The 21883-nt window shown below is 44.1% G+C and overlaps 1 protein-coding gene and 1 long non-coding RNA gene across 3 annotated transcripts in view; one reads left to right on the top strand and one right to left on the bottom strand.

The window, feature by feature from the left end:
• LOC117521910 (adenylate cyclase type 1-like) overlaps window positions 1–21883 on the top strand; it is a 139812-nt gene that overhangs the window by 43563 nt on the left and 74366 nt on the right. For both annotated transcript variants that reach the window (XM_034183277.1, XM_034183276.1), the window contains exon 4: window positions 8875–8986. In XM_034183277.1, the coding sequence (XP_034039168.1) occupies window positions 8875–8986 (112 nt within the window). The remainder of the gene's footprint in view (window positions 1–8874; window positions 8987–21883) is intronic.
• On the bottom strand, window positions 12883–16303 carry LOC117521919. Its single transcript, XR_004564090.1, has 3 exons — window positions 16292–16303; window positions 15146–15150; window positions 12883–12957 (listed from the first exon to the last, which is right to left on the bottom strand). It is a non-coding gene; the product is annotated as an uncharacterized LOC117521919 (long non-coding RNA).

The following is a 21883-nucleotide window of genomic DNA, read 5'->3' as shown; positions in this document are numbered from 1 at the left end:
ACTGGTGGACACGGGCTCTGAAGGGAATCTGTTAGACAGCAGATGGGCCAGGGAGATAGGGCTCCCTCTGGTGGCTCTTACCTCGCCTGTGCAGGTATGAGCACTAGATGGCTCCCTCCTCCCTCCAATCACGCATAGGACACCACCTGTAACTCTGGTGGTGTCAGGGAATCACCGGGAGGAGATCGAGTTTTTTGTGACTCCAACTACCTCCTGTGTGATCTTGGGGTTTCCCTGGATGTTGAAACACAATCCCCGGATCGACTGGCCGTCCGGGGTAGTGGTTCAGTGGAGCGAGACCTGCCATCGGGTATGTTTAGGTTCCTCGGTACCCCCCGGTTCCCAGGCTAAGGAGGAGGTCAGAGTCCCACCCAATCTAGGGACGGTGCCGGTGGAGTACCACGACCTGGTTGACGTGTTCAGCAAGGATCTGGCGCTCACCCTTCCCCCCCACCGTCCGTACGATTGTGCCATTGATTTGGTTCCAGGCGGTGAGTTCCCGTCCAGCAGGCTGTACAACCTCTCACGGCCTGAGCGCGAATCAGTGGAGACCTACATCCGGGACTCTTTAGCCGCCGGGTTGATCCGGAATTCCACCTCCCCGATGGGTGCAGGTTTCTTTTTTGTGGGTAAAAAAGACGGCAGACTTCGTCCATGCATTGATTACAGGGGACTGAACGAAATCACGGTTCGTAATCGATACCCGTTGCCCCTGTTGGATTCGGTGTTCACGCCCCTGCATGGAGCCCGAATATTCACCAAGCTAGATCTTAGAAATGCGTATCACCTGGTTTGGATCCGGAAGGGAGACGAGTGGAAGACGGCATTTAACACCCCTTTAGGCCACTTTGAGTACCTGGTCATGCCGTTCGGTCTTACAAACGCCCCTGCGACGTTCCAAGCTTTGGTTAATGATGTCTTGCGGGATTTCCTGCACCGATTCGTCTTTGTATATCTAGACATATACTCATCTTTCTCCGGATCCTGAGACCCATGTCCGACATGTACGCTCAGGTCCTGCAAGCGGTTGTTGGAGAACCGGCTGTTTGTGAAGGGCGAGAAGTGTGAGTTCCACCGCACATCTTTGTCCTTCCTGGGGTTTATCATCTCCTCCAACTCCGTCGCTCCTGATCCGGCCAAGGTTGCGGCGGTGAGAGACTGGCCCCAACCCACAAGCTGTAGGAAGCTGCAACAGTTCCTCGGCTTTGCTAATTTCTACAGGAGGTTCATTAAGGGCTACAGTCAGGTAGTTAGCCCCCTGACAGCCCTGACCTCACCAAAAGTCCCCTTCACCTGGTCTGATCGTTGCGATGCCGCGTTCAAGGAGTTGAAACGGCGCTTCTCGTCTGCACCAGTTCTGGTGCAGCCCGATCCTAGCCGCCAGTTAGTGGTTGAAGTGGACGCCTCGGACTCAGGGATAGGAGCTGTGCTGTCCCAGAGCGGGAAGACTGATAAGGTCCTTCACCCGTGTGCCTATTTTTCCCGCAGGTTGACCCTGGCCGAACGGAACTATGACACTATGTCACCCGCCACCGGCCTCTCCCCTTTTGAGGTGTGTCTGGGGTATCAGCCCCCGTTGTTCCCGGTGGTTGAGGGAGAGGTCGGTGTGCCCTCGGTCCAGGCCCACCTGCGGAAATGCCGTCGGGTGTGGCGTGCCGCCCGTTCTGCTTTGCTGAGGGCCCGTGCAGGACAAAGGCCCATGCAGACCGGCGGCGGACCCCGGCTCCTACGTATCATCCTTGGCAGGAAGTGTGGTTGTCAACCAAGGACATTCCACTGCAAGTGGCCTCTCCAAAAGTACAAGAACGGTACATAGGTCCATTTAAAATTCTCAAGGTCATCAGTCCCGCCGCAGTGAGGCTTCGGCTTCCGGCCTCACTGCGGATCCATCCCGTGTTCCACGTGTCCAGGATTAAACCACATCACACCTCACCCCTCTGCACTCCGGGTCCGACACCACCTCCTGCCCGGATCATCGATGGCGAGCCGGCTTGGACAGTGCGCCGGCTTTTGGATGTCCGACGGATGGGCCGGGGCTTCCAGTATCTGGTGGACTGGGAGGGGTACGGCCCCGAAGAACGCTCCTGGGTGAAGAAGAGCTTCATCCTGGACCCGGCCCTCCTGGCCGACTTTCTACCGCCGCCACCCGGACAAGCCCGGTCGGGCGCCAGGAGGCGCCCGTTGAGGGGGGGGTCCTGTGGTGTGGGCCGCTGAAGAGGAGGTACTGCTGGCCCACCACCACCAGAGGGCGTCCTGCCTGGAGTGCGGGCTCCAGGCACCAGAGGGCGCTGCCGCCTCACAGGAGCAGCCGGGGTGACAGCTGTCGCTTATCACCGACGACAGCTGTCATCAATCATCAGATCTACAATGGTATATCAGCAAGACGGCATCTCCACCTCATTGCCGAGATATCGTTCTACCTGAAAGGTAATATCCTCAGCCTGACAGCTCGATAGAAAGCCTTTTTTTGTGATTTTGTGAGTGATAACAGACTTTTTCTCCAACGAGAGGTGGAGGTAGCTTCCCTGCCGTGCAGATTGCTGGGTGCAGACGCACCCACGTTTAACTGTGTTTTGTTCCTCGCCAGCAGTACCAGGTCCGACACGCGGAGGCAGTGGCCACCTGGGAGTTCGGGACTTGGCGGCTCCAGTATTCCCGGGCTCTGGTGGCGGAGGAAATCGTGTGGTTCCGGTTCTGCTTTGGACAGGCGTCTCCTATCCTCGAGCCTGCCCACATGACACCTTGTAATTTGACCTTCGATCTATTGTGTGATCTGTTGTGTTTGTTCTGCACGTTCGCAACAGTAAAGTGTTGTTATTTGACCTATTCCATTGTCCGTTCATTTGCGCCCCCTGTTGTGGGTCCGTGTACTTACACTTTCCCAACAATAAATGAATTAAAAATACAAAACCCAGCTTCCTGATGAAGTGGAGTAGAGATGGATTTTCTTAAAAAGAAGACCTGAAAGTTCAGCTACAATTTGCCAGAAAGTACATTTGAGGTGAAAGCCTAGATTTGATGTTTTGGTGAAAAAAACTTTTGTATTTCTTCATAATTGATGTAAATAAAGTCAAAGACATATTCAGTGACTTGGAAATGTTCATGTATCCATCCCCTGACTTGTCTGAAGAAAACTGGCAATAAAACTGATTATTATTTACAGGTTTTATCAAGTTTTAGAGATTTGCTTTCAGTTTGAGTTTGAGGAAGATAATTTTATAAATTTTTATTATATATATATATATTTGTATTTGTTGTATTTGAAATGGCATATACTAATTAAAATGTGTGAAACACCAAGTGTTTCAACACTTTTTGAGGGCACAGTACCTAACCTTATGATGAGTGCAAAATGACTGTGGTATTAATACTGTTTTGTTTTAAAATTAATTTTCACTTTAATTTCTGCACTTTGTGTGAAATCATAGTCATATTGTATATCATATTGATATGACAGTATTGTGATACGATAATTTGGCCATACTGTACAGCCCTACTGTCAACTAGCTGCGCTGCACTGCGCTGCGGTGGTTTGAATCATATTTGTCTAATAGATTACAATTTGTTCATGTAAATGGGGAATCTTCTTCACAGACTAAAGTTAATTATGGAGTTCCACAAGGTTCTGTGCTAGGACCAATTTTATTCACTTTATACATGCTTCCCTTAGGCAGTATTATTAGACGGTATTGCTTAAATTTTCATTGTTACGCAGATGATACCCAGCTTTATCTATCCATGAAGCCAGAGGACACACACCAATTAGCTAAACTGCAGGATTGTCTTACAGACATAAAGACATGGATGACCTCTAATTTCCTGCTTTTAAACTCAGATAAACTGAAGTTATTGTACTTGGCCCCCACAAATCTTAGAAACATGGTGTCTAACCAGATCCTTACTCTGGATGGCATTAACCCTGACCTCTAGTAATACTGTGAGAAATCTTGGAGTCATTTTTGATCAGGATATGTCATTCAAAGCGCATATTAAACAAATATGTAGGACTGCTTTTTTGCATTTACGCAATATCTCTAAAATCAGAAAGGTCTTGTCTCAGAGTGATGCTGAAAAACTAATTCATGCATTTATTTCCTCTAGGCTGGACTATTGTAATTCATTATTATCAGGTTGTCCTAAAAGTTCCCTAAAAGCCTTCAGTTAATTCAAAATGCTGCAGCTAGAGTACTGACGGGGACTAGAAGGAGAGAGCATATCTCACCCATATTGGCCTCTCTTCATTGGCTTCCTGTTAATTCTAGAATAGAATTTAAAATTCTTCTTCTTACTTATAAGGTTTTGAATAATCAGGTCCCATCTTATCTTAGGGACCTCGTAGTACCATATCACCCCAATAGAGCGCTTCGCTCTCAGACTGCAGGCTTACTTGTAGTTCTAGGGTTTGTAAGAGTAGAATGGGAGGCAGAGCCTTCAGCTTTCAGGCTCCTCTCCTGTGGAACCAGCTCCCAATTCAGATCAGGGAGACAGACACCCTCTCTACTTTTAAGATTAGGCTTAAAACTTTCCTTTTTGCTAAAGCTTATAGTTAGGGCTGGATCAGTGACCCTGAACCATCCCTTAGTTATGCTGCTATAGACGTAGACTGCTGGGGGGTCCCATATGCACTGTTTCTTTCTCTTTTGCTCTGTATGCACCACTCTGCATTTAATCATTAGTGATCGCATCTCTGCTCCCCTCCACAGCATGTCTTTTTCCTGGTTCTCTCCCTCAGCCCCAACCAGTCCCAGCAGAAGACTGCCCCTCCCTGAGCCTGGTTCTGCTGGAGGTTTTCTTCCTGTTAAAAGGGAGTTTTTCCTTCCCACTGTAGCCAAGTGCTTGCTCACAGGGGGTCGTTTTGACCGTTTGGGGTTTTACATAATTATTGTATGGCCTTGCCTTACAATATAAAGCGCCTTGGGGCAACTGTTTGTTGTGATTTGGCGCTATATAAAAAAATTGATTGATTGATTGATTGATAGCTGAAAACTTTGAATATTAATTTGCATCTACTTAAAAAAAAATGCTTAAAGTGTCAGGGGTTAAGAGGGCTGTAAACAGGGGGTCTGTGGGGTGGAGCTCCCCCCCCCAGAAGCTGAAAGGCAAAAAAAAAAAAAGCTTAAAAAGGCAGGGAGGTCTGGGGCAGATGCAGCCCCCCCAGAAGCTGAAAGGTTTTAGCCATGCTAATGCTTCCCGAAACATTTACTAAAAAAAAAAAAAAAAAAAAAAAAAAATTCAGAAAGACCGAAATGACATGGTTAGATCGTGACTTAAAAACTTAAAAACAAACTCAACAGGTAGGTGACAGAATCAAAGGGTGGTAAGTTTAGCAAGGACATAAACATAGGTGTCGAGGGGGCATCCGGAAAAGATGCCCGAGCCACCTCAACTGACTCCTTTCGACATGGAGGAGCAGCGGCTCGACTCCGAGCTCCTCCCGAGTGACCGAGCTCCTCACCCTATCTCTAAGGGAGCGCCCAGCCACCCTACGGAGGAAACTCATCTCGGCCGCTTGTACCCGCGATCTCGTTCTTTCGGTCATGAGCCAAATCTCATGACCATAGGTGAGGATCGGAACGTAGATCGATCGGTAAATCGAGAGCTTTGCCCCCCTACTCAGCTCTCTCTTCACCACGACGGTCCGATGCAGCGACCGCATCACTGCAGATGCTACACCAATCCGTCTATTGACCTCACGCTCCATCCGTCCCTCACTCGTGAGCAAGACCCCGAGATACTTAAACTCCTCCACTTGAGGCAAGGACACTCCACCGACCTGAAGAGGGCAAAGCACCTTTTTCTGGTCGAGAACCATGGCCTCGGATTTGGAGGTGCTGATTTTCATCCCGGACGCTTCACACTCAGCTGCAAACTGCCCCAGTGCATGCTGAAGGTCCTGATTTGACGAAGCCAACAGAACCACATCGTCCACAAACAGCAGAGACGAGATTCTGTGGTTCCCAAACCAGACCCCCTCTACACCCTGGCTGCGCCTAGAAATTCTGTCCATAAGAATAATGAACAGAACCGGTGACAAAGGGCAGCCCTGGCGGAGGCCAATGTGCACTGGAAACAGGTTTGACTTACTACCGGCAATGCGAACCAAGCTCCTGCTGCGGTCGTACAGGGACCGGATAGCCCTTAGCAAAGGACCCCGGACCCCTACTCCCAGAGCACCCCCCACAGGGTGCCCCTAGGGACACGGTCGAACGCCTTCTCCAGATCCACAAAACACATGTGGACTGGTTGGGTGAACTCCCATGAACCCTCGAGCACCCAATGGAGCGTGTAGAGCTGGTCCAGTGTGCCGCGACCAGGACGAAAACCAAACTGCTCCTCCTGAATCCGAGGCTCGACATCGGTCAAATTCTCCTCTCCAGTACTCTGGAATAGACCTTACCGGGGAGGCTGAGGAGTGTGATTCCCCTATAGTTGGAACACACCCTCCGGTCCCCCTTCTTAAACAGAGGGACCACCACCCTGGTCTGCCAATCCAGAGGCACTGTCCCCGATCACCACGTGATGTTGCAGAGGCGTGTCAACCAAGACAGTCCCACATCATCCAGAGACTTAAGGTACTCAGGACGGATTTCATCCACCCCAGGAGCCTTGCCACCGAGGCGGAAGCAGCTCTCCACCAGCACTGTTTACGGTGCAGGTGGGGAGCTGCTTCCTCCTCCTGAGGCGTTGGATGGTTTGCCAGAATGTCTTCAAGGCCGACCAATAGTCCTCCTCCATGGCCTCCCCGACCCGAGTTTTTGCCTCTGCGACCACATGGGCTGCGACACGCTTGGCCTGCCGGTACCTGTCAGCTGCCTCCGGGGTCCCACCTACCAACAAAGATAAGTAGGACTCCTTCTTCAGCTTGACGGCATCCCTTACTTCCGGCGTACACCATTGGGTTCAGGGATTGCCGCCACGACAGGCACCAGAGACCTGGATGGATGGGAAACATCCATTTAATAAAAGGGGAGTGGCCTCTGTGTGTTTGTGTATTCGGAGCATCAATTGAAATCCAGAACAAGCTGAAACACGTGTGAAACGTGTGCCGTTTTTTGCAACTGCACAGTCATGGGGTACCGAGGCAAATTTCACATCCAGCTTGACAGTGATTGCTGACTGTTTTTGTGATGACAGTGCAAATTGGCCACACATTTTCTAAGTGCCATGGGAGCGGTGTTAGATGTTCATGCGTGTCAGCTGGAATTTGACCGATACCTGCCGCAAGAGCTATCGATGGGCTCTCACAGCGCACACTCTGTCTTTCAGCAGCTGGTGTGCGCAAATAGTTGTAGCAACAGGTGTACGGGCATTGGAAGCAGCTACGATTTTACACATTTTGCATATGATTCCTGCTTCATGTGTACTTCATGCGCAATTCGACCAAATTCGCACTATGTGTGAAGGGGCCCTTAAACTTCAGTTATTCATAATTTCTTTACATGAGATATTGTCTTGGTTAAGCAGTTTCAGAAAAGCTTATTGACTACAAAAATTCATTTTTGAAAACTGAACACAACTGAAAACAGATTAAACATTCAATAAAAAGTTTTGTAAAAGCCAAGAAATTTTTCTATGCCAAATCTTAAAAAATGTGGCATAACTGTACACAGATTTTCCCCAACAGTCATCTGCCCTCTATATATAGTATAAATAACCACATCTAGGACCTGTGGTTCCTCACGGGTCAGTGTTCTAGTATTACATTTATCCAGAAATAAGCTTTTTCAGAGCTTTTTCAGAGAATTTTCCAGAATCTTGGTGAACTTTGTTCAAGCGAGCAGCCAGCTGACATCACACTGACTTTCTTTACTCTGACTGGCTGTCGCTGTGTGCTTCCCAGCATCCTCACGATGCTTGGGGGAAGCCCCCACGTGATCTGTGACGTCACTACCAATTGTAGGTCATGGTGTCTAATTGCTTGAATTTCTACCCATCAGGGGTCAAAAATCTAAATTATTTCCAGACAACACGAATTTTGATCATATTGGTAATGGTTATGAATCCCTTATTTAAATGCTAAGCAGTAAAATTATAGTGGTGCCAAAGAAAATTCTTTTAATGACTGAAATATTAAAAACAACCCAAAAGCCGTACAGCTTTAAGCTTTTTATTTTTTGACATATTTTGCTTTTTAGCACCTTAGGACATTAACATGGACATTCTATTATGCATTATGCTGATTTTGATGCGCATTTTAATACTTCTTTCTGTTGTAAATACTCAAATTCAGGTGGACCACTGTATTATTATTATTTTTTTAATTTTAAAACCTTGAGATCTAAAAATAAATCTGTTTTATACGTCTCCTTTTCGGTAATCTGGCAGGTCTTATCCGATTACTTGATTAAGCTCACTTAGGGTGCATCAGGTGTGGAGATGACCTCAATAACCCACAGAACGCATCAAGCACTTTCAGTCTTATACAACAGCTGTCAAAGGGGAATACAGGTTCACCTGGCGATGTTGAAAGTGCTTTGATGGTTGCATTATATCCTCTGTAGCTCCCCACAGGACGTGTCTCCACCTTGATCCCCGTGAGAATCCTCTTGCTTCTATTTTCAGTCGCTCTGCTTGACTGTGCTGCCAGTCAGTTAGAGAACGGAATGCGCTCTTTCTTTTTTTTTTTTTTGCTGCTACAGGTCATTAATTTGAATGTTTGATTAGTTGGCAGTAAACACATTTTAATCAGGGAGAATGCTGAAATGAACTTTGGCTACATTTTCCTAAATGTCACTTGAAACACACTTCGGAAAGTTGATTTGATCAGATGTCAGATAACCTGTTTGTTTTATACAGTGGATCACTGCTATAAATAATTTGCATTGCTCTTTCCCTCCCTCCCTCCATCTCTCTCGCTCTCTTTCCTCATCACAGCATCCTATTTGCAGACATTGTAGGTTTCACCAGTCTGGCCTCTCAGTGCACAGCCCAGGAGCTGGTTAAACTGCTAAATGAGCTGTTTGGAAAGTTTGATGAGCTCGCCACGGTGAGTTTGTTTCCCTTCCTTGAATACGTATCCGTCAATTACACTCACGTCTGGCATATAAAGTTACACTTTTCATCCAGACTTTGGCTCGGGCCTTTGGCACATGACACTGTTGCACCAGTGTGGCTTGATATCATGGTGAAAACAGGAAGATCACACAATTCAAACCCCACCCCTGCTTATTTCTCCACATAATGTGAAGTTGCGTCAGGAAGGGCATATGATGGAAAAAGTGTGCCAAATCAACATGCAGATCCAGCTCAGATCTGCTGTGGTGACCCCGAGTGGGGAAAAGAACAACAGTGGAGCAGCTGAAGGGTCTTACTTTTACAGGGAGGTCATGTGATGCTTAGCAAGGATTATGCTGTGCTTCTTCTGAGGTGGAGCTTCTAGATCTCAGCAGATCCTTGCCTGCACTGTCAGGAGTTATGAGAATGAACTGCAGTTAGGAGAAAGTTATCAATATTTTCCATCATGATTTCAAGGCTGAGAAGCTGCAGCTTTTGCAATGATTTTTATGGTAGAGGTGGTTTCTCCAAGTACTCTGTTTTTATTGTTTGGCTCTTTGGAAGGTCCTTCACAAACACAATGCCCTTTGCATCCCAGAAATCTGAGGACCTAACCTCTGAGGCCCTGACCTTTCCCAGAAATAGAATAGGATTGGCCTTCTTTGGAGGTGGCGTGACATTAGCTAGCTGATGAATACTCACTGACCATATGATGAAAATGACAACTATTTTCCTCATTGGTGGCCACCCAGATCTAGAGAGTTGTCTTCTTTTGCCCTACTGACACAGCTGGAGCATCATCCCCTGATGTAGCAACTGTATCAGTATGAACAGTCAAAAGCTTCATCAGAGGATGTACTTCTTGCACCAGCAGAGGATGTTAAACCTGATCCACATATTTTGATGTGGCTCCAAAGTTAATTCGTTAAGTCTAATGCAATAAAGGCGTGGGGGCTACACATCCCACCAGTCCCCTCCAGGCACCACAGTCCTCAACAAGTGTGATCACTGAGCTGGGCAAAGATATTTTTAGTGATGTCAAGCCAACGGGTCCTTGGTACCCCGCTAGGTCTTCCAACTTGCAGCAGTTGGGCCACAGCTAAGCTTGCTGATGGTGGGATGACTGAGTGGGAGGCAGAAAAGGTGCCCAAACCACCCGAGCCTGCACTGGGTGAGGGCTCTAAGTATAGGTGGTTGATGTGTGCATCGTCTATACTTGTTCTTGGAGATATGCTCAGTCCATTTTCAATGGTACAAAGAAGCTTAGACTCAGACAAGAGGCATTGTAGATTATAAGCTTCACTTGGTAGGTGATGTTGCTGTGACACTGCTTCCAGAAAGATCAAGATTTCACTGGTTGAGATCAATGTTGAACCAAGAAAGACAAAAGAGCCAACAAACCCAACCTTCTGGCCCTTGACATAGATGTACTGGGATGTGGGGCCTTCACCAACTCAAAGAAGCTTCATTTTTGGCCAACTGACTTGAAGCCCAAGCTTCCTGGGTTCAGAGAAAGTGGTGAGGGAGCTGATGTTATCCTGCTCTGATGTCGCAAACAGGATTGTGCCATCCGTGTATTCCAGATTGGACATCAAGTAGCCACCAAGGATGAACCCAGGGATTTTAGAAACCACAATGTTCATAAAGTAGTCTATGAAAACAAATGGGACAAGTAAAGATTAAAATGGACCTCATTATAGATATACCCATACAGTACAAATGAGGATACAGCTTAACTCAGACATTATTGCTTTGCACCTGATGCCATTGTGGTTTTCAAACCCAGTGCTCACATCAGCTAAATACTGAGTAGAATTGCCTGCATTTGTGTACCCAACGGTGTCTAGGGACGGTGCTGGCAGACCTTGGTTGTACCACCTACCAATAAAATATTTGTTTAAAGTCCAGTACAATGTGTTTTTGGTTTTGCAAGGACATACCTTATATAAGCAAGTTCACGATGCACTTGCACCCTATCTTATATAGGGTGCAAGAGGGTTCAGAAACTGAACTGAAAACCATTAAAAGAAATAAAAGTCAACACTCATGGAAAAAATACAAAACTTCACCTTACTGTTTCACCTCAGGGAGCTTTGGTGGCCGGTTTTTGCTGTTGCACTCTGACAGGTTGCTGCTGATCAGAAAACCTCTGATTTAGATCTGATTGGTTTATCTACTGTTATGCTCACATCACACCCCTAATTAATTAGGTCCAACTCCTTTGTGCCCATTGCTCTAGTTTACTCTCAAATTTCATGCTGCATAGGCAACAATCTGTGGTTGGACACACCTCAAATGTACTTGCACTTCGCACTTCAGAACCAGTGGCATAGACTGTCAATGAGAAAATTATCACACTTCTCCACCCTGCCCACTGCGTAGGATCCCTACCTCCATAGTCAGGAAAAATATCAACTGAGCATTACATGACTTATTTGCACATCTCCCCTCTGACAGGCACTAAAGAGCACTGTGAGCCAAAAGAAACAAACACAAAAACACTTTCTTTCTACAGAGTGTCACAATCATGAATAGTTAATACCTCACACCCAGTAATTTGCAACAAACACTTTGTACTGTCTCATATCTACCAGGATGGCAAACTAACAATTAATTTCATTGTCGTCACTTGTTTTTTGTGTCAGTTTATGACATATCGAAAAACAGTGGAAAATGCCTGTCATGATTTTCTAGAGATGACAACGACAACATTAAATGTCTTATTGTGCCTGAATAGATGTCCAAATCCAAAAATAGCTAATTCATTGCGAGATAAAACAGTATAACAGTTGCTAAAATTGATCAATCAAGTCTAGTTTCAGCTGCAACGTGCACCATATTAGTGGGTAAAAAATGTTGCCATTTTACTCAGTAAATATATTTCTGAAGGTGCTGTGGACATGAAGTTTTCATGAAATGTCAGTAACAACCCAGGTAATACACACATATAAAGGAACCAAAACAAATAAGTACAGAAATTAAGTTATGTGTAATAATGTGAAATGACACAGGAAAAAGTACTGAACACATGAAGAAAGGGAGGTGCTAAAAGACATGGAAAACCAAGACACCAGCTGAAATTGATCAATTATTAGAAAGCGATCCTGCCCCTTGTCAGTGCAAATTAATATCAGCTGGTTCAGTCCCAACTGATGGTCTATAAAAAGGTGTCTCATTACCAAAATGCCACACAAGAAACATCAATCAATCAATCAATCAATTTTTTTATATAGCGCCAAATCACAACAAACAGTTGCCCCAAGGCGCTTTATATTGTAAGGCAAGGCCATACAATAATTATGTAAAACCCCAACGGTCAAAACGACCCCCTGTGAGCAAGCACTTGGCTACAGTGGGAAGGAAAAACTCCCTTTTAACAGGAAGAAACCTCCAGCAGAACCAGGCTCAGGGAGGGGCAGTCTTCTGCTGGGACTGGTTGGGGCTGAGGGATGAGAACCAGGAAAAAGACATGCTGTGGAGGGGAGCAGAGATCGATCACTAATGATTAAATGCAGAGTGGTGCATACAGAGCAAAAGAGAAGAAACAGTGCATCATGGGAACCCCCCAGCAGTCTACGTCTATAGCTCCCTTCTATCTCATTATGGATAGAAGCAAAGAGCTCTCTTAAGATTTTTGCAACCTTATTGTTGTAAAACATACTGATGGCATTGGTTAAGAAGGATTTTGAAACTTCTGAATGTTCCACTGAGCATTGTGGGGTCATAAACTGGATGTGGACAGAACATCATTTTACCATACACCGACCATGACCAGGTGCTCCTCATAAGATTCTGACAGAGGACTGAAAATAATTGCCAGAAGAGTTGTCCAAGACCCAAGGACCACTTGTGGAGAGCAACTTAACAATTGTTTCAAAGAAAACAATAATAGCCTGTTTGCACACTCACCACGCAAGACTCCAATGCTGAAGAAAAAGCATGATGAAGCTCATTTAAAGTTTGCTGCACTGCCTTTAGACAAGCTTGTGAAATACTGGGAGAATATACGAGTAGTCTGGTCAGATGACACCAAAACTGAACTCTTTGGATGCTATAAACACACCATAAATAGTACTGCACATCACCCCAAAAACAACATCAGGGAAGTTTGAAGGTGGGAACTTGGTGGGGGGGGGTTGTTTTTCAGTATACGGCACTGGCAAATTGAATGTAACTGAAGGACAGATGAAAGGAAAAATGTACCGAGACATTATTGACAAAAATCTGTCAGGATGATGAAGATGAAATGAGGACGGACATTTCAGTACATTTTCAGACACTGATCCCAAACACACAGCCAAGGAAACTCTCATTTGGTTTCAGAGAATGAAAATAACGGAGTGACTATACGCCCAACCATTGGTTCAATAAAATAAATACGCGAGCATATACGCCCAACCACAACCGACCAATAAGCGCGCTTGTAAGTTCACTTCCGGTTTCAACGCGAGGGGGAAAAAAGAGGATATTTTTTCACCGGCTGTGGGAGGGTTCGCAGCCCGCGGAGGGACTGCGATCTAAAGCGGTTCTGTTTGGCTCATCACACCCAGGGAACTGTGTCAAACTAACACCATCTTACAGGCAAAAAGCAGCATTTTGTTCATAAAAACAGTTTTGTTGTTGTTAACAGGCTTCCGTTCAAAATGCTTATGAAGTTTGTCTGCTTGCATCCATTGCGGTGTTTTTTTTTTCACAGTAATTAAAGACGGCACCGTTAAATGTGTCAAAAATACGCTGCTTTTCACGCCGCAATATAGCCTTCAAAAAGTGGCGTAACAAACGTAGTTTAGATGCACAAAATGTGTCAAATACACGATCGCTTTTGGGCGAATAAGGTAAGACATATTTATCTGCCCAGCGGTTGGGTGTGTAATGTTCAGTGTATGACTTATCTGCCCAGCGGTTGGGCGAATAGCCTTTGCCTGAAAATACAATTCTCGTAAAGCTGCTAGAATGGCCCAGTTGACTTGAATACAACAGAAATTATTTGGAAAGAACTAAAGATCAGAGTTCATAGAAGAGGTCCACAGAACATTCAAGATTTGAGGACTGTTTGTGTGGAAGAATGGACCAAAATCACACCTGAGCAATGCATGAGACTAGTTTCTCCAGATAGAAGGCATCTTGAAGCTTCATTTCCAACAAAGGCTTTTGTACAAACCATTAAAAAAAAAAATCAGTAACTCTGTTCAATACTTTTTCCTTGTGTCATTCCATTTTACTTCACATAACTTAATTTCTGTACTTATTTGTTTTGATTTCTTTGTATGTGTGGATTACTTGACTTGTTACTGACATTTGGTGAAAATTTCATGTCAAAAGCATCTTAGAAATATATTTACTGTCAAAAACTGTGCCTGTTCAATATTTATTTTACTCACTGTACATTTCTTAATCCGAGTTTTAGCATTAAAAAAGAATAATTTTCAGGATGTGTCCAGAAATGTGTACAGTCACACAAAAACTCCTTGAAAAGCTCCCTAATGTTTTTTTTTTTCCTTCAAAATAAAAAATTGCATCAAAATCACCATCATTTCACTTACAGCCTCCACCAATGAAGTTGGGCAGAGGTTATTTTTTTGCACCTGTTTGTTTGTTTATTTTTGAATAGGCTGTAACCCATAATTTTTTCATGTATCTTTATGAAATTTTCACAGAGGATTCATATCTTGACAGGCAATAACTGATTCAGTTTTAAAGGTCATAGGTCAAAGGTCAAAGTCAGGAAAACTCTTGGAAAATTGTAAAAATGCCTATGTTTAACATTAAACAATTTTCAAAAATTCACAACTCTGTCAGAAAAGATCAAATTTCATTCATATTTGAAAGCATTGTGTAGGGTGGTATCCCTTATCGACTGAGGTCTGATTACAGATTTTGTGGCCACTTAAATTTAGCATTGAAAACCCCATTTAATGTATATTTTACATTATATTTTAATCAAACGTGCCCCAATCACTCTCATATTTGAACGTGAGTTGCAGACTTGCACTCACTATCACCTGACAAAGTTTGGTCCGGATCTGATCCGGACCAAACTTTGTGGATTTTGTGGACATTTGATTTTAATATTGAAAAGCCCATTTGATGTACATTTTGCATTATATCTCCATCAAAAGTCATTTTTCTGTTATGGGTTTACTTACACCACCCAAACTGCATGTAGGTTCCAATTTTATGCCTGTTTGTCTTCCAGTTATCAGTTGGAAACCAAGTGCCAAAAAGCAATGACAAATTGTGCAAAGCAGAGATAACCAAAGTTCTATGAAAATTATCTGAAAAAGAATTCAGCAACTGAAAAAGTTGAAACCCCCCCCCCCCCCCCGACACTACCACAAACAAACCTTTGATTCAAGTGCATGAACTAAATACATCCTCCTGACATTTGATCACATGAAATTTAGCTTATGAAAAGACACTTGTAACAGGACTCTGACCCTGAAAATTTTTCCAAAGTAAAAAATTGCAAATTTGGAAAGTAGTGTTGGTGGAGGTTTGCGTTCTGTGAGCAAGGGGCTCTAGTTTTTACATATCTTTGCTTCTGGAAAAGTTTAACCTCATTTTAGTATCTAAATGTATGTATGTCACGTGATATGTCAAATATGTTTGACCTGCAATTAAGTTTTACTGTCCATCACATGAAAATACACCTCTATATAATTTCATTTAGGAGGACAAAACAACAAGTCCCACAAGAGCCATTAACTCTTTGAGCAGTTATGGTTAAAGTCTTACATATAATTTCCCCTTTAGATTCTTTCTTCTTTCAGTCATATTTCAACTTATTGACATAAAAATCACTTGCCACAAAGGCTCATACATTTGAGGAGAATAGCTGAGAAGGTTTGTGGGAGGCCCTTTGGGACTTTCCTTATTGTTATGCATAAGGCCACATACGTAAGTATGAGAGTTCACAACACTGTCCAAGGCATCTCAAACTAAAGTGCTAAAGGCCTGGTCACACGGCATACGGCGATTCCTGAACCACAAAGTCACAAATTGTCAAGAAAATGTGGACGAATGAGCTTTCACTTTTCCCATAACCGAATAGTCTGCAAATCAAGAGCGCAAAAGAAACGAAAGAGGAATGAAACGAAACCTAAGCTAATGTTGACCGCGATGCTTTAAGGGAAACATTCACGATAACATGACCGACAGCAGCTATAAAAGCCGCACACACCGTCCATGGCACTGGTCATGGGGAAACTGTCCATGTCAGATGAAGGCCACACCCACATGCAGGCGAGCCACAAACGTTTGAAACGTCCGTACATACGAGGTCTATTCGAAAAGAAACCAACCTTTTTATTTTTTCAAAAACTACACAACAAAAATATAAACGCAACACTTCTGGTTTTGCTCCCATTTTGTATGAGATGAACTCAAAGATCTAAAACTTTTTCCACATACACAATATCACCATTTCCCTCAAATATTGTTCACAAACCAGTCTAAATCTGTGATAGTGAGCACTTCTCCTTTGCTGAGATAATCCATCCCACCTCACAGGTGTGCCATATCAAGATGCTGATTAGACACCATGATTAGTGCACAGGTGTGCCTTAGACTGCCCACAATAAAAGGCCACTCTGAAAGGTGCAGTTTTGTTTTATTGGGGGGGGAGGGGATACCAGTCAGTATCTGGTGTGACCACCATTTGCCTCATGTAGTGCAACACATCTCCTTCGCATAGAGTTGATCAGGTTGTCAATTGTGGCCTGTGGAATGTTGGTCCACTCCTCTTCAATGGCTGTGCGAAGTTGCTGGATATTGGCAGGAACTAGTACACGCTGTCATATACGCCGGTCCAGAGCATCCCAAACATGCTCAATGGGTGACATGTCCGGTGAGTATGCCGGCCATGCAAGAACTGGGACATTTTCAGCTTCCAAGAATTGTGTACAGATCCTTGCAACATGGGGCCGTGCATTATCCTGCTGCAACATGAGGTGATGTTCTTGGATGTATGGCACAACAATGGGCCTCAGGATCTCATCACGGTATCTCTGTGCATTCAAAATGCCATCAATAAAATGCACCTGTGTTCTTCGTCCATAACAGATGCCTGCCCATACCATAACCCCACCGCCACCATGGGCCACTCGATCCACAACATTGACATCAGAAAACCACTCACCCACACGACGCCACACATGCTGTCTGCCATCTGCCCTGAACAGTGTGAACCGGGATTCATCCGTGAAGAGAACACCTCTCCAACGTGGCAAACGCCAGCAAATATGAGCATTTGCCCACTCAAGTCGGTTACGACGATGAACTGGAGTCAGGTCGAGACCCCGATGAGGACAATGAGCATGCAGATGAGCTTCCCTGAGACGGTTTCTGACAGTTTGTGCAGAAATTCTTTGGTTATGCAAACCGATTGTTTCAGCAGCTGTCCGAGTGGCTGGTCTCAGACGATCTTGGAGGTGAACATGCTGGATGTGGAGGTCCTGGGCTGGTGTGGTTACATGTGGTCTGCAGTTGTGAGGCTGGTTGGATGTACTGCCAAATTCTCTGAAACGCCTTTGGAGACGGCTTATGGTAGAGAAATGAACATTCAATACACGAGCAACAGCTCTGGTTGACATTCCTGCTGTCAGCATGCCAATTGCACGCTCCCTCAAATCTTGCAACATCTGTGGCATTGTGCTGTGTGATAAAACTGCACCTTTCAGAGTAGCCTTTTATTGTGGGCAGTCTAAGGCACACCTGTGCACTAATCATGGTGTCTAATCAGCATCTTGATATGGCACACCTGTGAGGTGGGATGGATTATCTCAGCAAAGGAGAAGTGCTCACTATCACAGATTTAGACTGGTTTGTGAACAATATTTGAGGGAAATGGTGATATTGTGTATGTGGAAAAAGTTTTAGATCTTTGAGTTCATCTCATACAAAATGGGAGCAAAACCAAAAGTGTTGCATTTATATTTTTGTTGAGTCTATATGGATTTGAATCATGTGTGATTGCGTCAGACAAGCTTGAACCCTCGTGCGCATGCGTGAGTTTTTCCACGCCTGTCGGTTGCGTCATTCGTCTGTGAGCAGGCTTTGAGTGAGGAGTGGTCCAGCACCTCGGCGGATTTTCATTGTCAGGAAATGGCGGAATGATTTGGGCTTTTTTTCCATCAGAATTTTTTCAGAAACTGTTAGAGACTGGCAGCTGGAAACCATTAGAAAAATGTATCTGGCTTTCGGTGAAAATGTTACGGGCTTCACAGAGAATAAGGACTGTTATTACAGATTTAAGGACGGCTTTAAGGACACTCGACGCGCCGCGCTCCGTGCCGCCATCGAGAGCCACAAACCACCGGATCATTTCTAAACGGATAGCTCTGTGGAGCCGGACCATCGTGTGCACTTTCTCTGGTTATCACAAGAGCTGGACATCAACCATTTTCCGGCAGATTTTACTTTTAACAAGAGATTTTGTCATGGAAAGTCGAGCGGAGGCTTTGAGCGTCACGACCGATTTGCTGATGGAACGAGACAAAACCACCTCCGTTATGGTCTCACAGGACGGCTTTGAGATGGCGTTCAGACAGCTGTCGGTGGTTTTTCCATCGAGTGATCATCCGAGAAATTGTGGATGTGCCTGGACATGCCAGAACATATCCCGTGAGGCTTCATCACGGCGTTGCTGTGCGCCACGCGGCACCGCCGCGACGTGCGAAGCCTCCGCTCCTCTTTCCATGACAAAAACTCCTGTAACAGTGGAATGTGCCGTTCATTTCCAAACTGGACGCTGTGTTTTATTCGGGACGTCGTCTGACTAGCACAGGAATTGTGAAAAGATGTGGACATCAGCACTTTTTCAGCACATTGAGACAGACGTGCGGAGGAATTCCGCGCGTCACGGCGGTGCCGCATGGCGCAAAGCAATGCCGTGATGAAGCCTCACGGGACATGTTCTGGCATGTCCAGGCACATCCACAATTTCTCGGATAATCACTCGATGGAAAAACCACCGACAGCTGTCTGAAAGCCATCTCAAAGCCATCCTGTGCGACCAAAACGGAGGTGGTTTTGTCTCGCTCCATCAGCAAATCGATCGTGATGCGCGAAGCCTCCGCTCGGCTTTCCATGACAAAATCTCTTGTTAAAAGTGAAATCTGCCGGAAAATGGTTGATGTCCAGCTCTTGTGATAACCAGAGAAAGTGCACACGGCGGTCTCGGATCCACAGAGCCATCCGTTTAGAAATGATCCGGTGGTTTGTGGCTCTCGATGGCGGCACGGAGCGCGGCGCGCCGAGCGTCCTTAAAGCCATCCTTAAAGCTGTAGTAACACTCCTTATTCTCTGTGAAGCCCGTAAAATTTTCACCGGAAGCCAGATACATTTTTCTAATGGTTTCCAGCTGCCAGTCTAACAGTTTCTGAAAAAAATTCTGATGGAAAAAAAGCCCAAATCATTCCGTCATTTCCTGGCAATGAAAATCCGACAAGGGGGCTGGACCACTCCTCACTCAAAGCCTGCTCACAGGCGAATGACGCAACCGACAGGCGTGGAAAAACTCACGCATGCGCACGAGGGTTCAAGCTTGTCTGACGCAATCACGCGTGATTCAAATCCATATGGTTTTTGAAAAAAATAATAAGGTTGGATACTTTTCTAATAGACCTCGTAGTTGATAAAATGTTCTTAACGCTATTGTTACTGTATGAATACACTCAGCTGGTCGAGGCTTTAGTTATTGATTCGTTCAGATGTTGTTGCGTTCGTTCAATACGTCGAACTTGTGAGGCTGAACGAAGTGTAAACGAAGTCGAACAAAACACTAACTTTACAAAAACTAAGCAAACGATAAGAAACCGCCAAGAACGACAGCAAAACGAAATACGGACGAATTGAGGTTTTCAGTGGCATTCGTTCAAATTTTTCGACAGTTTAAAAATCCTGACGAAGTGCCAGCTGCAGGAATGAAGCTGAACGAAGGTTAAATGATGCCAGTGAAAGTCAACGAAAGTTCAGATTTTTTTGTTTCGTTTGGGCTTCGTTGCCCTTTGTTAGTGCTGTGTGACTGGGCCTTAATCTGTAAATTATCAAAAGGAGTTCACATCAAAAACCTCTAGATAATCATAGTAAAGAGTTTCTCATGTCCTAAAACATATATTTATATATGTTTATATATATATATATATATTTTTTTTTTTTTTTTTTTTTTTTTTGATTTTGATTTTCATGTTCATTTTTCACAACAGTGAAAAATTAACATGAAAATCACTTATAGCTGGTTGGTTGTAGTGATTTTCATGTTACTTTTTCACTGTTTTAAAGGTTATTTTACTGTTGGTTGTATTTATCTCGTGGTCTTTATGTTTTAAACAGCATATAATCACTTGGTAATTTGGTTGGGTTTAAAAAGCTCTACAAAAATTATTTGATTACTTATTATAGCATGATGGATTAGGTTTATTGATTTTGTTTTGTGTTTGTGTTTTTAAAATTTTAGTTCCTGGATTAATTTATACATTGTATTAGTGATCATGGGTATATGTATAATTTTATATACATATGTATAATTTTTATTTTTTGGTTAAAGGGGTGGGTGCATAGATGCATTGTTGGACTATTTTCTTTCTTTGTAAGTTTCTTGTTGTTTTGGATCTGTGTGTGCCGAATAATTGTTATTCATTCATTCATTCATTCAAATGTTGGCCTTTTTTATTGTTTGTGCAGTAGAAACCCCCTCATGCACCAAGCCAAATTTCTCCTAAGGGAGACAAGTAATAAAGAACTTTGAATTTTGCATATTTAGACACTTAAATTAGGTTCCTAACCTTTCCAGCAGCAAAGGCATGTAAGCAACGTGAATTGGAGGCCATTTTGGACGCCATCTTGGATTAAAGAAAATCCACAAGGGGGGATTTTTAGGGAGCTTTAGTATGTGAATCTACACATTTTCTTGGACCTATCCTGAAACGTTTACCTTGCTCTGTAAAATTTCCATGGTTTGGCCACTGTTGAGTTAATGCTCTTGGACTATATGTCATATCCTCCATCTGTTTGTCTGTCTGATGGTGGACTATCTAAAAAAGTGGTGCATTGATTTCAAAGGATCCAGTCGGGTTCAGAATGTTTCCATTTACCTTTTTGTTCATTTAAAAAAAAAAAAATTGTAACATAGCATTTTATTGTGTCTCATTCTGAAGCATTTGTACCTTATGAGTCATGACATCATAAAGATGTGATGGGGATCAAAGCCAGAAATATGAGTGCTCCACCTTGGTTACTGGTTGTGGTAATAACTGCTCCATTTTTACTCCAGTGTAGACACTTATTGTGTGTTTGTGTATATGTGTGTGTGAGTTTGTGTGTGTGTGTGTGTGTGTGTGTGTGCCTGCACTTGGCAATAAATCTTGATTGTGAGCTTATATTTCAGTGCTGCTTTAAATAATATTGAGTAATTTTCTTTTAAAAAGTGTAAAATGACTGTCTGCACAGCTTTTCGGTGGTGGCTCTGATGGTCTGTGCGTAGTAACACTAACAGGGTCGACATCCTGCACATCATCCTTCAAAGGCTTTATGTGTTTAGAATCCTGTCTCTATTTTCACTCGACACATGACCAATCCACTAATCCACAGGATTACAGCAGACTTTTTTCCCCTTCCTTGCTTGCTTTTCTTTAAGAGTTTGTTGCCCTTTATCGGCAGCTCCATTGTGTGCGTGGTTGTTTACATGCACAGATAGAAGTGGCTAAATGCAGAGCGCCTGTCTTGTGAGTTGTTACTATGAAATTGTCATTTGAAATTGACCCTTTTTTGCGCTCTTTTTTTTTTTTTACATCATTTGCAGTCTTCATTGTCAACACGTCAGTGCACTTTAAGGTTTCACTTCAAAAGGTGCCACATTTAAGTTTTAATTTAATTTAACCAGGTTTGTCCC

The sequence above is a fragment of the Thalassophryne amazonica genome, chromosome 12 (assembly GCF_902500255.1).
Source record: "Thalassophryne amazonica chromosome 12, fThaAma1.1, whole genome shotgun sequence".
In the NCBI taxonomy this organism is placed as follows: Eukaryota; Metazoa; Chordata; class Actinopteri; order Batrachoidiformes; family Batrachoididae; genus Thalassophryne; species Thalassophryne amazonica.
Note: the sequence above shows the minus strand (reverse complement) of the source record. Positions and strands in the feature narration are given on the sequence as shown.